This window comes from Bombina bombina, chromosome 8, assembly GCF_027579735.1.
Source record: "Bombina bombina isolate aBomBom1 chromosome 8, aBomBom1.pri, whole genome shotgun sequence".
Classification (NCBI taxonomy): Eukaryota; Metazoa; Chordata; class Amphibia; order Anura; family Bombinatoridae; genus Bombina; species Bombina bombina.
Window position 1 is genome coordinate 117,377,003 of NC_069506.1, and position 16,526 is coordinate 117,393,528.

At 37.7% G+C, this 16,526-nt stretch overlaps 1 protein-coding gene across 1 annotated transcript in view; it reads left to right on the forward strand.

The window, feature by feature from the left end:
* Nucleotides 1-16,526, forward strand: part of ATAD3A (ATPase family AAA domain containing 3A) — a 273,671-nt gene that overhangs the window by 127,906 nt on the left and 129,239 nt on the right. Inside the window, exons 10-11 of the mRNA XM_053690532.1 lie at nt 10,708-10,833; nt 12,244-12,368. Of these exons, the coding sequence (XP_053546507.1) occupies nt 10,708-10,833; nt 12,244-12,368 (251 nt within the window). The remainder of the gene's footprint in view (nt 1-10,707; nt 10,834-12,243; nt 12,369-16,526) is intronic.

Sequence of the window (16,526 nt, forward strand, 5' to 3'; positions counted from 1 at the left end):
CCTTCTTAAATTAAAATAGTTTTACTAGCGAATGTAGATGTTACTATTGAGTTAAATTCATAATTTACTTCTCTATGTTTTTGTCTACATCTTTTACCATCCATATAAATCTAAACTATGGGATATTCAAGGTGAAAAGGAATTCCTTAGTTTTTAAACTGCATCTCAGTCATTCCATAGGATTCAAGCATTATATGTTGTAACAATTGTTTCCTTATAATTAAGGAATACTGTAAACAATTTGTTATTTTAGAATCAACACGCTATATTGTTCTTTCATAAATCTACTCCAGACCTTTTGTCTAAATACAATAGAAAATAGTAAGTTTTACTTATGTGTCATTTAGACATAGTTTGCTTTAAGCTCTGCACACTTCGGTTTTCTTTTAAATGCCGTGATTTTTTGTTTCCTTTCTAACTTGCTTTTTATAATGCCTAATAACCGCCATGGATATAATTTTGTATCTTTATCCATATCAACTTTGTACCTGATGTGTTTTTTATAAGCAAATATCAAAGTGATTGAGAGGGGTAACAAACGAATAGTTTTTCTTGAAACAATGTGTCATACATTCAAAAATGATGATTGGCTGGCATAAACACACCTCTCTATACTGGCAGGTGAGCAATCAATAAAAGTAGCAAGTTCTATTCCTGATTGACAGTCCTGACGAGGCCCCGACCGCACAGCATTGTGGGGCGAAACGCGCGTCGACCGAATCTCTCTGAAGCAGCAAAAGTATAGCACCTGTACAGCTTGGCGGATGCATATTCGAAAGGAGCCGGAAAAGTTTCTTGGCAGAGGCGTAAGAAATCAGCTTTACCCATAAACGGAGCTTTAAGTCTGACCTGTGTTCTCTTTGAGCAAAAGATACAGACCGCTACCTGTTGGGATTGAAAGGACGTCAGAGGAGGAGTCCCGGTCCACTTACCTGAATGCCTCGTTGCCTAGCATATCCGGATCATGCTGCAACAAACAAGGTCGTATGCATTGGTTACAATTGTATGTGCCGCTCAAGGAAAACGAGCTGAAAGTTGCTGAGATTGGAGATATTTGGCTATTTGATATTTGAGGACGTTCTTACCTCGATAATGTCAGTTTCTACCAGTTGTGTTTTATGCCTTATCAAATGACTTTGAGACTTTAAGGAATCATATTTCATCAAGTCTTTCCATCAGGACTTTCTACTTGATATATGCATATATCGGTGTTCTCAATCACTATTTGTTGGCATAACCTGCATACTTTTTATATCAATACATCTGTCATTTTTAGCTCATGTTATATCTAACGGTATTTGTACTAACTTACATACTGTGGTTAGTTTGTCCACTGCAGTGGGGCTCTATATATATTGTGTCATTTGCATGCTAGCTTTGTTTAATTGAAAGGAATAAATATCATGGCTTTTTGAGTTAACCGAGGTGTGTTAGTAGTTTTTGTGTCTGGATACAAATGTTTCAGCCTCTATCTGCATATCAGAGCAATTAGGAGTATTTTGTGCTGAGTGCTGTATTCCCCTACTTTTTACATAGTATTCTCATAAAGCTCTGCTATGTCAAAATATTTTTCTCTTTAAAAATATACTGAATCTATATAATTGATTTTGGGGTCTGCACCTGGCCTATGTCCAGCTAATGCTGGCTAGGTACCATATCTAGCTAGATTTTTCTAATTTATAAAACACTACTTATTAGGTGTTTTTGAAAATTAGTTTCTCTCCCTATTCTTATTTTTAGTTCTATCTAATATATATATATATATATATATATATATATATATATATATATATATCAGTGACGTGCAGTGACGTCAGAGGCTGGTGAGGCAGTGGCTAGGATACGCCTTCATTCTTTAGATATCCTTTGTTGAAGAAATAGCAATGCACATGGGTGAGCCAATCACATGTGGTATCTATGTGCAGCCACCAATCAGCAGCTACTGAGCATATTTAGATATGATTTTCAACAAAGGATATCAAAAGAATGAAAAAAAATAGATATTAGATGTAAATTGGAAAGTTATTTAAATTTGCATATGGGATTGATATGGGTTTCATGTCCCTTTAAATGGTGTCTTGGAAAACTGGTCAACTTAGTAAACATCTGATTTTAGTCTAAAAGGATTGTAACAGAAACTCTTGCCAGATAACACAAGGCTTGCTCTGATTATGAGATCTAGAAATCCATGCCCATTAAAATATGTTTAAAACATACTTTTTACTTTAATGCTGCAAATTATGCTTATAGATTCTTTCATTATGCAGTAAATATAAAAATGTCTTGATCCAGTGGCGGCTGGTGAAATTTAAAGATGGTGGGGCGCTTGGCCTCACCCCTTTAAATAAAGCCACACCATCAGATGGCACTATCAATTAATTAATTAAATAAATAAAAGGTAGACTGAAACACAGGAAAGCATTCGGGGGGAGAGGGAGAGACAGACGGGGGAGAGAGACACAGAGGGTTAGAGAGAAAGAGAGAGAGACACAATCACACACAGAGGGGTTAGAGAGAAAGAGAGAGAGACAATCACACACAGAGGGGTTAGAGAGAGAGAGAAAGAGAGAGAGACACAATCACACACAGAGGGTTAGAGAGAGAGAAAGAGAGAGAGACACACAATCACACACAGAGGGTTAGAGAAAGAGAAATAAAGAGAGAGAGAGAGACAATCACACACAGAGGGTTAGAGAGAGAGAAAGAGAGAGAGACACAATCACACACAGAGGGTTAGAGAGAGAGAAAGAGAGAGAGACACAATCACACACAGAGGGTTAGAGAGAGAGAGACACAATCACACACAGAGGGTTAGAGAGAGAGAGAGAAAGAAAGAGACACAATCACACTCAGAGGGTTAGAGAGAGAGAGAGAGAGAAAGAGAGAGACACAATCACACACAGAGGGTTAGAGAGAGAAAGAGAGAGACACAATCACACACAGAGGGTTAGAGAGAGCGCGAGAGACACAATCACACACAGAGGGTTAGAGAGAGAGCGAGAGACACAATCACACACAGAGGGTTAGAGAGAGAGCGAGAGACACAATCACACACAGAGGGTTAGAGAGAGAGAAAGAGAGAGAGAGACACAATCACACACAGAGGGTTAGAGAGAGAGAAAGAAAGAGAGAGAGAGACACAATCACACACAGAGGGTTAGAGAGAGCGCGAGAGACACAATCACACACAGAGGGTTAGAGAGAGAGAGAGAAAGAGAGACACAATCACACAGAGGGTTAGAGAGAGACACAATCACACACAGAGGGTTAGAGAGAGAGAAAGAGAGAGAGAGACACAATCACACACAGAGGGTTAGAGAGAGAGAAAGAGAGAGAGAGACACAATCACACACAGAGGGTTAGAGAGAGAGAAAGAGAGAGAGAGACACAATCACACACAGAGGGTTAGAGAGAGAGAGAGAAAGAGAGAGACACAATCACACAGAGGGTTAGAGAGAGACACAATCACACACAGAGGGTTAGAGAGAGAGAAAGAGAGAGAGAGACACAATCACACACAGAGGGTTAGAGAGAGAGAAAGAAAGAGAGAGAGAGAGACACAATCACACACAGAGGGTTAGAGAGAGCGCGAGAGACACAATCACACACAGAGGGTTAGAGAGAGAGCGAGAGACACAATCACACACAGAGGGTTAGAGAGAGAGCGAGAGACACAATCACACACAGAGGGTTAGAGAGAGAGAGAGAAAGAGAGACACAATCACACAGAGGGTTAGAGAGATACACAATCACACACAGAGGGTTAGAGAGAGAGAAAGAGAGAGAGAGACACAATCACACACAGAGGGTTAGAGAGAGAGCGAGAGACACAATCACACACAGAGGGTTAGAGAGAGAGAGAGAAAGAGAGACACAATCACACAGAGGGTTAGAGAGATACACAATCACACACAGAGGGTTAGAGAGAGAGAAAGAGAGAGAGAGACACAATCACACACAGAGGGTTAGAGAGAGAGAGAGAAAGAGAGAGACACAATCACACAGAGGGTTAGAGAGAGACACAATCACACACAGAGGGTTAGAGAGAGAGAAAGAGAGAGAGAGACACAATCACACACAGAGGGTTAGAGAGAGAGAAAGAGAGAGAGAGACACAATCACACACAGAGGGTTAGAGAGAGAGAGAGAAAGAGAGAGACACAATCACACAGAGGGTTAGAGAGAGACACAATCACACACAGAGGGTTAGAGAGAGAGAAAGAGAGAGAGAGACACAATCACACACAGAGGGTTAGAGAGAGAGAAAGAAAGAGAGAGAGAGAGACACAATCACACACAGAGGGTTAGAGAGAAAGAGAGAGAGACACAATCACACACAGAGGGTTAGAGAGAGCGCGAGAGACACAATCACACACAGAGGGTTAGAGAGAGAGAGAGAAAGAGACACAATCACACACAGAGGGTTAGAGAGAGACACAATCACACACAGAGGGTTAGAGAGAGAGAAAGAGAGAGAGAGACACAATCACACACAGAGGGTTAGAGAGAGAGAAAGAGAGAGAGACACAATCACACACAGAGGGTTAGAGAAAGAGAGAGAGAGAGACACAATCACACACAAAGGGTTAGAGAGAAAGAGAGAGAGAGAGAGACACAATCACACACAGAGGGTTAGAGAGAGACACAATCACACACAGAGGGTTAGATATAGAGAGAGAGAGAGAAAGAGAGACACAATCACACACAGAGGGTTAGAGAGAGACACAATCACACACAGAGGGTTAGAGAGAGACAATTACACACAGAGGGTTAGAGAGAAAGAGAGAGAGAGACACAATCACACACAGAGGGTTAGAGAGAGACACAATCACACACAGAGGGTTAGAGAGAGACACAATCACACACAGAGGGTTAGAGAGAGAGAAAGAGAGAGAGAGACACAATCACACACAGAGGGTTAGAGAGAGAGAGAAAGAAAGAGAGAGAGAGACACAATCACACACAGAGGGTTAGAGAGAAAGAGAGAGAGACACAATCACACACAGAGGGTTAGAGAGAGCGCGAGAGACACAATCACACACAGAGGGTTAGAGAAAGAGAGAGACACAATCACACACAGAGGGTTAGAGAGAGACACAATCACACACAGAGGGTTAGAGAGAGAGAAAGAGAGAGAGAGACACAATCACACACAGAGGGTTAGAGAGAGAGAAAGAGAGAGAGACACAATCACACACAGAGGGTTAGAGAAAGAGAGAGAGAGAGAGAGACACAATCACACACAAAGGGTTAGAGAGAAAGAGAGAGAGAGAGAGAGACACAATCACACACAGAGGGTTAGAGAGAGACACAATCACACACAGAGGGTTAGAGAGAGACACAATCACACACAGAGGGTTAGAGAGAGACAATTACACACAGAGGGTTAGAGAGAAAGAGAGACACAATCACACACAGAGGGTTAGAGAGAGACACAATCACACACAGAGGGTTAGAGATAGAGAGAGAGAGACACAATCACACACAAAGGGTTAGAGAGAGAGAGAGAGAGAGACACAATCGCACACAGAGGGTTAGAGAGAGACACAATCACACACAGAGGGTTAGAGAGAGACAATTACACACAGAGGGTTAGAGAGAAAGAGAGACACAATCACACACAGAGGGTTAGAGAGAGACACAATCACACACAGAGGGTTAGAGATAGAGAGAGAGAGAGAGAGAGAGAGAGAGACACAATCACACACAGAGGGTTAGAGAGAGACACAATCACACATAGAGGGTTAGAGAGACACATAAGGGATGAGAGAGTCTGAGGGGGAGGAAGAGAGACAGAGAGAGAAAGAGACCATGGGGGAGAACAACACATAAGGAGAGAGATGGATAGAGAGAGAGACACACACACATACAAGGGGGGGGGAGAGGGACCACTGCATTTTTAAGTAATAAAACAGCAAAGCTACAGAGACTAAGTGAGACTATAACTAAATGAGACCATGCATTAGTGTGCAGTACAGAGGCAAGCTGCTAAGCTAGTGGGTGTAAAGTTTGAGTAAACAAAATACAAAAACGATCCTTTGCTGTAAAAGAGTAAAAAAAACACTAAACCACATTCATTGAATTATCATTTTCACTAACAGAATCCCTTTTTAGTAAAATCTTACTTTAATAAGATGGGGCTGAAACAGTGCTCTCTGTGCCTCTCTCTTCCTGCTCTGTGTAAGGATTCAGGAAGTGACAGTGGCACATTCCACTGCACTTAGAGGGGAAGAACAGAACTCTCTTTTTCACTTTAGCAAAGCTAGCAGGTTCACAGGACAGCAACAAAATAAATGAAAGTTGTTTTTTTCCGTTTTTGTTTTATTTTATATCATTTAACATCCAGCCCCAACTTTAAGTTCCATTTACTAATGCCTCTCACTGGATTGGTTCAGCCCAAATAGGACTGCCTCAAATAAGCAGTTAATGGGCCATGCAATGATCTTAACCACTTGCATCCAGTAGATGGCGCAGCATGTTGTGTAATGGTGGGCAGACCTGCTTGTGCCTCTTCATTGCACAACATATAGCTGTGAAAAAAAAAAATGCTGGGGAAAAAAAATACAATTTTTTTTTTTTTTTTTAAAGTCAATAAAAAAAAATATATATTTTTGCACATATGAGAGGTGAAGCACTGCCTCACCTGCCTCTAGTGACTGCACATCACTGAATATATATATATATATATATATATATATATATATATATATATATATATATGCAAAAGTTTAGGCACCCCTGACAATTTCCATTTTTTATCTCATTTATAAATAATTGGGTGTTTGGATCAGCAATTCCATTTTGATCTATCAAATAACTGAAGGACACAGTAATATTTTAGCAGTGAAATGAGGCTTATTGTATTAACAGAAAATGTGCAATATACATCAAAACGAAATTAGACAGGTGCATAAATTCGGGCACCCTTGTCATTTTGTTGATTTGAATACCTGTAACTACCTAGCACTGATTAATTGGAACACACAATTGGTTTGGTGAGCCCATTAAGCCTTGAACGTCATAGACAGGTGCATCCAATCATGAGAAAAGGTATTTAAGTTGGCCAATTGCAAGTTGTTGTTCTCTTTGACTCTCCTTTGAAGAGTGGCAACATGGGGGCCTCAAAACAACTCTCAAATGACCTGAAAACAAAGATTGTTCAACATTATGGTTTAGGGGAAGGCTACAAAAAGCTATCACAGAGATTTAAGCTTTCAGTGTCCACTGTGAGGAACATTGTGAGGAAATGGAAGACCACAGGCACAGATCTTGTTAAGGCCAGAAGTAAAATATCAGAGACAAAGGCAAAGGATGGTGAGAAGGGTAAAAAACAGCCCACAGACCACCTCCAAAGACCTACAACATCATCTTGCTGCAGATGGTGTCACTGTGCATCGTTCAACAAATCAGCGTATGGGAGAGTGATGCGGAAGAAGCGTTTTCTGCACACACGCCACAGACAGAGTTGTTTGAGGTATGCAAACACACATTTGGACAAGCCAGCTTCATTTTGGAAGAAGGTGCAGTGAACTGATAAAACAAAGATTGAGTTATTTGTTCATAGCAAGGGGCGTTATGCATGGCGGCAAAATAACACAGTGTTCCAAGACAAACAATTGCTAGCCACAGTAAAATTTGGTGGATGTTCCATCATGCTGTGTGGCCTGTGCCAGTACTGGGAATCTTATTAAAGTTGAGGGTCGCATGAATTCCACTCAATATCAGCAGTTACTTGAGAATAATGTTGAGGAATCTCTCACAAAGTTGAAGTTACGCCGGAGCTGGATATTTCAACAAGACAACGACCCAAAACACTGCTCAAATCTACTCTGGCATTTATGCAGAGGAACAAGTACAATGTTCTGGAATGGCCATCCCAGTCCCCAGACCTGAATATCATTGAAAATCTGTGTGGTGATTTGAAGTTGGCTGTCCATGCTCGGCAACCATCAAACCTAACTGAACTGGAGATGTTTTGCAAGGAGGAATGGTCCAAAATATCTTCATCCAGAATCCAGACACTCATTACAGGCTATAGGAAGCGTCTAGAGGCTGTTATTTATGCTAAAGGAGGCTCTACTAAATATTGATGCAATATTTCTGTTGGGGTGCCCAAATTTATGCACCTGTCTAATTTCGTTTTGATGCATATTGCACATTTTCTGTTAATCCAATAAACCTCCAAAACACCCAATTATTTATAAATGAAAATCATGGAAATTGTCAGGGGTGCCTAAACTTTTGCATACGACTGTATGTGTGTGTGTGTATATATATATATATATATATATATATATATATATATATATATATATATATATATATATATATATATATATATATATATATATATATATATATATATATATATATATATATATATATATATATATATGTGTGTATATATATATATATGTATGTGTGTGTGTGTGTGTGTGTGTGTGTATATGTATGTATGTATGTATGTATATATATATATGTATGTATGTATATGTGTATATATATATATATATATATATATATATATGTGTGTGTATATATATATATATATATTTATTGTAAAAGTGAGGAATTAGTATTAAGCGCTGTCTATAGCCTAGGAGTGGATATTCCTGGCTAATGAAATGTGGGATACCTTGGAGCTGCTAGGTTCTAAAGGGTATACTTGAAACTACTAACAAGTATGAGAAATGGAATGTATAGAAAGGAATAGAATAAGCGCAGAAGGACCCTAAAAGGATAGATCACTATTTAATTGTAAATTTGGGTTTGCTTAAATAAGCCAAACAAAAATATCCTATTTGAGGATATTTTTATCTTATCCAATTTGAAAGTGTCTATTTTTATATCCATTTTTAAATTACTCTTTTTTAAAATAACACTCCTTTTTTTTCTCTGGATATCCACACGATCTGGTATCTGACTGATACATACTTTCTTCGAGTGAGTTTCAGTCAGTAGCCCAGACCCAGAATAAATCAGCTTTGGTTTTAGTATATTGTATGAATCCCCATATTTTGCTCTTTTGTCTCATGCTTTTAAACATACAAATAAACTTTGACTTTTAAGCATAAGGTCTCAAAAATAAGTGATTGCAGTCAGTGGGAACTGTGTACACTTTCAAATTGGATAAGATTAAAATATCCTCAAATAGGATATTTTTTTGACTTATTTAAGCAAACTCAAATTTACAATTAAATAGTGATCTATCCTTTTAGGGTCCTTCAGCGCTTATTCTATTCCTATATATATATATAATGTTCAAAGAGAGCACTCTCACCTCCGCCAGGGTGCCAGCAGGTAAATATAAAGACAAAGGAAGGCACTCTCTGGTCCTTTTAGTGAGTAGCTTTAATAAATAAAGTGTGACGTTTCGGGGACACACTCCCCTTCCTCAGACAAAACTGAGGAAGGGTAGTGTGTCCCTGAAACGTCACACTTTATTATATATATATATAGAGAAGAAAGTAAAATGTGTTCACTCAGTATACTGGGTAGACACAAGTGATACTCTATAGTTGGCGCTAGTCAGTATTGTGTATGGTATAGTGGCAGCTATATAAGACAAATACTGGTTGAGATGTGAGGTCCCAGTCAGTAAGTGAAAAATGTGTATACAAGAATAGATACAGCGCCTATATATCCATTTAAAATATGGGTGGTGTATGGGAATATGAGTGAGAACTAGAGCTGATTATTAGAAAAATAATAGCAATTAAAAGAATATTTAAAAAATATAAATTATTAGAATCAATTATGCTTGAAGAATGATGAATAGATTATGAAACAGTGTTCATATGAGTCTTTAGACAATATATAGTCCGTAGTAAATCTTCATAAGCAGTTGGTATCAGTAAATAGATGGTATGTAATACCCTTACCAGATATTACCTCAATCTGATGAGGTAAGTATGCCGCACTGGGGGTATATACAGATGGTAGAATCTTCTCCTTGTATTCAGATGTGGTGCCTCTTGGGTTTTCGTGAGCCTCCTGGAGTATGCAGGGATATGTTTCTTGTTGTAGATAAATCCCTTGTACTTCCTTTATGTTGGTAGTTAGCCTCTTAAAAAAAAACATTATCTGGCCTTCCAATATAGGCCCAACAACTAACTGAACCTCAACTACAAATTACATAAAAGAGGTCTCACATTCTAAAAATACAGAAAACTATATAGAGCTCTACATCCTAACTAAGATATAAGATATATAGTATACAACTCATGTTCCATAATAAAGCTCAAGCTTAACTTAACAACTTAAGAGAGCTCATATTCCCATACACCACCCATATTTTAAATGGATATATAGGCGCTGTATCTATTCTTGTATACACATATATATATATATATATATATATATATATATATATATATATATATATATATACACACACTATATATTGAGCTCTTTATCGTTGTGTTTTTAATCTTGTATGTTAACATCATAGATTTCTTATTGTGAAACTATTAAAACGTTGACTGAGCTGCCTCAATGGCTAAGTGAACAGATTTTGTAAGACACAGCTATCATCTATTTTCTGTAAAATGTATTAATATATAAACGGAAGTACAATATCTACAGTACAACTATGGATATTCTGTTGATACCTCACATTAGTGAATAGATACTACTTTGCATTCCATGGATGTTTAACTATTTCTGTGCCAGAAACCGTTCAAGCTGAATAACCATATTTCTTTTACAGCCAAAACTAGAGGAGCGAGTGCGAGATATTGCAATTGCCACAAGAAACACCAAGAGGAACAAAGGCCTTTATAGAAATATTTTGATGTATGGTCCCCCTGGGACTGGAAAGACCCTTTTTGCTAAGGTAATGGATGCTTCCTATTAATAATTAGTTATTAAGATGTAGATCTCTGCAGGATCTGAAGAGAAAGCTATTCTTGCTCACATTGAACGATTGTTTTTGACACGTATCCGATATGTAAACTTAACGCTATTTACTGTAAACACTTGAGTTTTGTGTCTGCAGCAAATACTGCATACGTTAATTAGACGTTGGTGGCTATGCATTTGCTTTATTGGTACACTGTCAGACGTCTCTGCTATAATGTTAATATTTAAACCCGCTGATAAACAATATATCCCTACTGTTACAGCCGCCTATGTTTTTTGGCAAGGGATAGTCTATCTGATTTTCTCTACACTAATTACATTTGGCAGTGTATACTGGAATTAAGAATGTTAGAGCAAGCAAAACCCTTCCATTTCTTCTGTGCATTTTTTATTTTGTTTTGTATTTAGGGGTTTTGCAAATTTGGCCTGAAATCACAACTTTGTATGCAAGAACAAATCCGGTCACTGAACCTACATGGCGAAAGAATGATTAAAGGGATACGAAACCCAAACTTTTTCTTTTATAATTTCGAATTTACTTCTGTTATCAAATTTTCTTTGTTCTCTTAGTATCTTTTGTTGAAATGCTGGTACATAAGCTCAGGAAGTGTGCACATGTCTGGAACACTATATGGCAGCAGTTTTGGAACGTTAGCAAGAGCACTAGATTGCAGCACTATTTCCTGCCATATAGTGCTCTAGGCACCTGCCTAGGTATTTCTTCAACAAGGAACGCAACAAATTTGATAAAAGTAAATTTAAAGGGACACTGACCCCAATTTTTTTTCTTTTGTGATTCAGATAGAGCATGAAATTATAAGCAACTTTCTAATTTACTCCTATTATCAAATGTTCTTTATTTTCTTGCTATCTTTGAAATGCAAGAATGTAATTTTAGATGCCGGCCCATTTTTGGTGAACAACCTAGGTTGTCGTTGCTGATTGGTGGATAAATTAATCCACCAATCAAAAACTGCTGTCCAGAGTTCTGAACCAAGAAAACAGCTTAGAGGCCTTCTTTTTCATATAAAGATAGCAAGAGAACGAAGAAAAAATGATAATAGGAGTAAATTAGAAAGTTGCTTAAAATTGCATGCTCTATCTGAATCACAAAATAAAAATTTGGGGTTCAGTGTCCCTTTAATTTCTTTAAATTTGTATGTTCTGCCCTTTAAGATTCTCTGCAGGAATAGCTAAACATTTTCAGGACACATTTCTAAATTGTATAACTAGATTTACTAGAACAACATTGTTTTTAATCCTGTCAACATAATTTTTTAGATTATTATTATTATTATTATCATTTATATGTAAATCTGAGTTGATTAAACTGTGGTTGTTTTGTCTTTTTCCTGCTAAGTATTTTATTTCTCCCTTTCTCTAGAAATTAGCCGTGCATTCTGGCATGGATTATGCCATCATGACAGGTGGTGATGTTGCCCCTATGGGGCGAGAAGGTGTTACTGCAATGCATAAAGTTTTTGATTGGGCAAACACTAGCAAGAGGGGGTAAGTAAGGTGGTTCATTTGTACAACTAACATACAGGTACATGATTCATATAGGGAATAACATTTCAAATATCAAATTGACTTTGTTCTCTTTCTTTTCTTTTTCTAAAAGCAGTCATGTAGGCTCAGGAGTGTGCACGAGTGTGGAACACTATATAACAGCAGTTTTGCAAGAATGCTGTTAACAATTTTTCATAAATTGTGAAAACACTGCTGTCATCTAGTGCTCAGAAACATTCTTGCAAAACTGCTACCAAGTGCTCCAGACTTTGTGTACACTACCAACCTAGGTATTGTCTTCAACAAAGAATAACTTAAAGTGAATGTCAATTTTGATGTTAAAGTGCCCGGTTTTTAAAAATTCGATTAAAAATAGGCACTTTAATTCATCAAAATTTACATTTCACTCCTGTTGAGAAAAAAAACTTACCTTTTAATCTTCACAGCAGCTCCAGCTTCCTCCACCCATCGCAAATCCTCTTCCTGGGTCTAAAATGAGGAATCCGGCTTCCTCCAATCACGGCGTTGAATCGGACACTGATTCCCCCGCGGGGGAAGCTGTGATTGGAGGATGACCTATCCATCATTTCTGACATCAGAAATGGCTTGCAACGACCGGAGGAAGATGGAGCTGCTGTGAAGATTAAAAGGTAAGTTTTTTTTTTTTTCACAACAGGAGTGAAATGTACATTTTGATGAATTAAAGTGCCCCTGTTTTTAATCGAATTTTTAAAAACCGGGCACTTTAGCATCAAAATTGACTTTCACTTTAAAAGGAACGTTTGTTTAAAAATACAGGTAGTCCTCAGTTTACGCTGGGGTTAGGTTCCAGAAGGAATGGTTGTAAATCGAAACCGTTGTAAATTGAAACTCAGTTTATAATGTAAGTCAATGGGAAGTGAGGGAGTTAGCTTCCAGGCCCCTCTCAAAATTGTCATAAGTAACACCTAATACATTATTTTTAAAGCTTTGAAATGAAGACTTTAAATGCTAAACAGCATTATAAACCTAATAAAATAATCACACAACACAGAATATATAATTAAACTAAGTTAAATGAACAAAAACATTTGCTAAACAGCATTATAAACCTAATAAAATAATCACACAACACAGACTTTACTTTCATTTTTCTGCAAACAGTTCTTTCCATGCATTCCAATCTGGACTGATTTATAGACAGGAAGATCTTGTTCCTTTGAAATCTGCTCGATAGCTCAGGTCTGGTTAAACTGATTAATTTCAGCTTGCTTGGCTTTGCTGCAACACAAGCGGACAGCTCCACCTACTGGCTATTTTAATAAATGCACTGCTTCTCAATGCTTTTCAATAGCAGTCACATGACTGGAAAAAAGGTTGTTATTCTGAAACGGTGTAAATTGAACCGTTGTAAACCGAGGGCCACCTGTATAGATAATCCCTTATTACCCATTTCCCAGTTTTGTATAACCAACCCTTTTATATTAATATTCTTTTTACCTCTTTGATTACCTTGTACCTAAGCCTCTGTAGACTGCCCCCTTATTTCAGTTCTTTTGACAGACCTGCATTTTAGCCAATCAGTGCTGACTCATAAATAACTCCACAGGAGTGAGCGCAATGTTATCTATATGGCACACTTGAACAAAAACCCTCTAACTGTGAAAAACTGATATGAGGCACTTTTAGTGACTTAGAAATTAGCATATGATTCTAGATCTAGCTTTCAACAAAGAATACCAAGAGAGCAAAGCAAATTTTGATGATAAAAGTAAATAGGAAAAGTTGTTTAAAATTGCATGCCCTGTCTGAATCATTAAGGTTTAATTTTGACTTGACTGTTTCTTTTAAGAATAAAGTAAATTTAATGATAGAAGTTGCTTTGAAAGTTTTATGTGTGTTTTTTTTGTTTTTTATTGTATGCTCTAATCAAGAAAGAAAAAAAATTGTATTTCATGTGACTTTAATTTTAAAGAATACAAATCGGGAACTAAGGTAGTTGATAATTACAAACAGCATAAACACCTAGCTGCCAATCTCTGACTGTGTTGTGTTGATGAGCTCCCAAGAGGGACTTTAGCTATATAATGACATCATTTTTCCTTAAAGTTACAGTAAAGATTCAGATAGAGCATTCCATGTTAAACAACTTCTGTTATCTAATTTGCTTTGTTCTCTTGGTATCCTTTCTCAAACAAAATTTACCAAGAGAATGAAGCAAATTTGATAATTGAAGTAAATTGAAACGTGGTTTAAAATTCTGTTTTATTTGAATTGTTAAAAAAAAAAAAATGTTGGGTTTTATGCCCATTTAGATAAAATGCTATAATAAATTAGAGTACATTTAAAAGAGGATATCCTCTGAACACTTATAGAAATGCCTTCCAGAAGTCTAATGCGATTGGGATCCCCACCCCATAAGTATACCTCTCCCCATTTAATTTGAGTCACTTTAGTTTCTAATTATTGGGACTTGGATAGGCTGAGTTGAAAGTGTTTATTTGCACAGATGAAGAAAGTTTAACACCTTTTCTGTACAACATACATGCTACTCGAAGGGTCCATTGACTCCAGTGATTGTAGGGGCCCTTGTATGTGACTGTGTATGTAGGATAAACATACAGACACCCCAGTACACTTGAGAAGGTTATCCCTGAGGTTTCACAAGTTGATAACTTTGGCTTACTCAGAGGGTACCTACTGCTGGTTACTCTCAACCACACTGTATGATTTTGCAAGAGCACATTGAATAGTGTTGGGTGCTCTCTATAGCTGCTCAGTTTTCTGTACCCTGTGTATAGTTGGCTCCTATATGCACATTAGGATTTAGGTTCTGTGTTCCTTTTTAATAGTAGTTGTGTGAATAATGGGTCTATATATCTTCTTTTTTTATTCTAGTCTTTCTGCAAAAGTAGGCTGCTGTCTCTTTAAATATTTGATGTGTGCAGCTCAGATAAAGGTCTTTTCATTAGCAGTTTTTTTTTTCTGTACTCTAAAACTGTTGTGTATTATGGCTTCAAGGATCTTCCAGTAGAAAGTTGTGTGATGCTTGTAACGGTGTCCTTTTTATTTTGGTGCAGGTTTTTCCCCCCAACATTTTCTGCCTTTTAATTAGGCATGAATGGATGTGTTTGAAGATTGATGCAGCAAGTTCCTGTCACAGAGTGTTTCCTATATATAATGATTCCTCTCCAGCTTTTATTTAAATCTCACATATAGTATTAGCTAAATGGCTGTTTTTTTTTTCACTTAATATGTTTCAAGAGGCAAAAGTCCTGACACCTACAGATAGTAGTAATCCTCTACTAGGGTGAGACGTTTTGCAGACAGGTTATATTGTGTGATGACTTCACGGCTGGGTTTTCTCCAACATAGGTGTGTCCGGTCCACGGCGTCATCCTTACTTGTGGGATATTCTCTTCCCCAACAGGAAATGGCAAAGAGCCCAGCAAAGCTGGTCACATGATCCCTCCTAGGCTCCGCCTACCCCAGTCATTCTCTTTGCCGTTGTACAGGCAACATCTCCACGGAGATGGCTTAGAGTTTTTTAGTGTTTAACTGTAGTTTTTATTATTCAATCAAGAGTTTGTTATTTTAAAATAGTGCTGGTATGTACTATTTACTCTGAAACAGAAAAGAGATGAAGATTTCTGTTTGTATGAGGAAAATGATTTTAGCAACCGTTACTAAAATCCATGGCTGTTCCACACAGGACTGTTGAGAGGAATTAACTTCAGTTGGGGGAACAGTGAGCAGTCTTTTGCTGCTTGAGGTATGACACATTCTAACAAGACGATGTAATGCTGGAAGCTGTCATTTTCCCTATGGGATCCGGTAAGCCATTTTTATTCAGACAGTAAATAAGGGCTTCACAAGGGCTTATTAAGACTGTAGACATTTTCTGGGCTAAATCGATTCATATATTACACATATTTAGCCTTGAGGAATCATTTAATCTGGGTATTTTTGTTAAATAATATCGGCAGGCACTGTTTTAGACACCTTATTCTCTAGGGGCTTTCCCTAATCATAGGCAGAGCCTCATTTTCGCGCCGGTATTGCGCACTTGTTTTTGAGGAGCATGACATGCAGTCGCATGTGTGAGGAGCTCTGATACATAGAAAAGACTTTCTGAAGGCGTCATTTGGTATCGTATTCCCCTTTGGGCTTGGTTGGGTC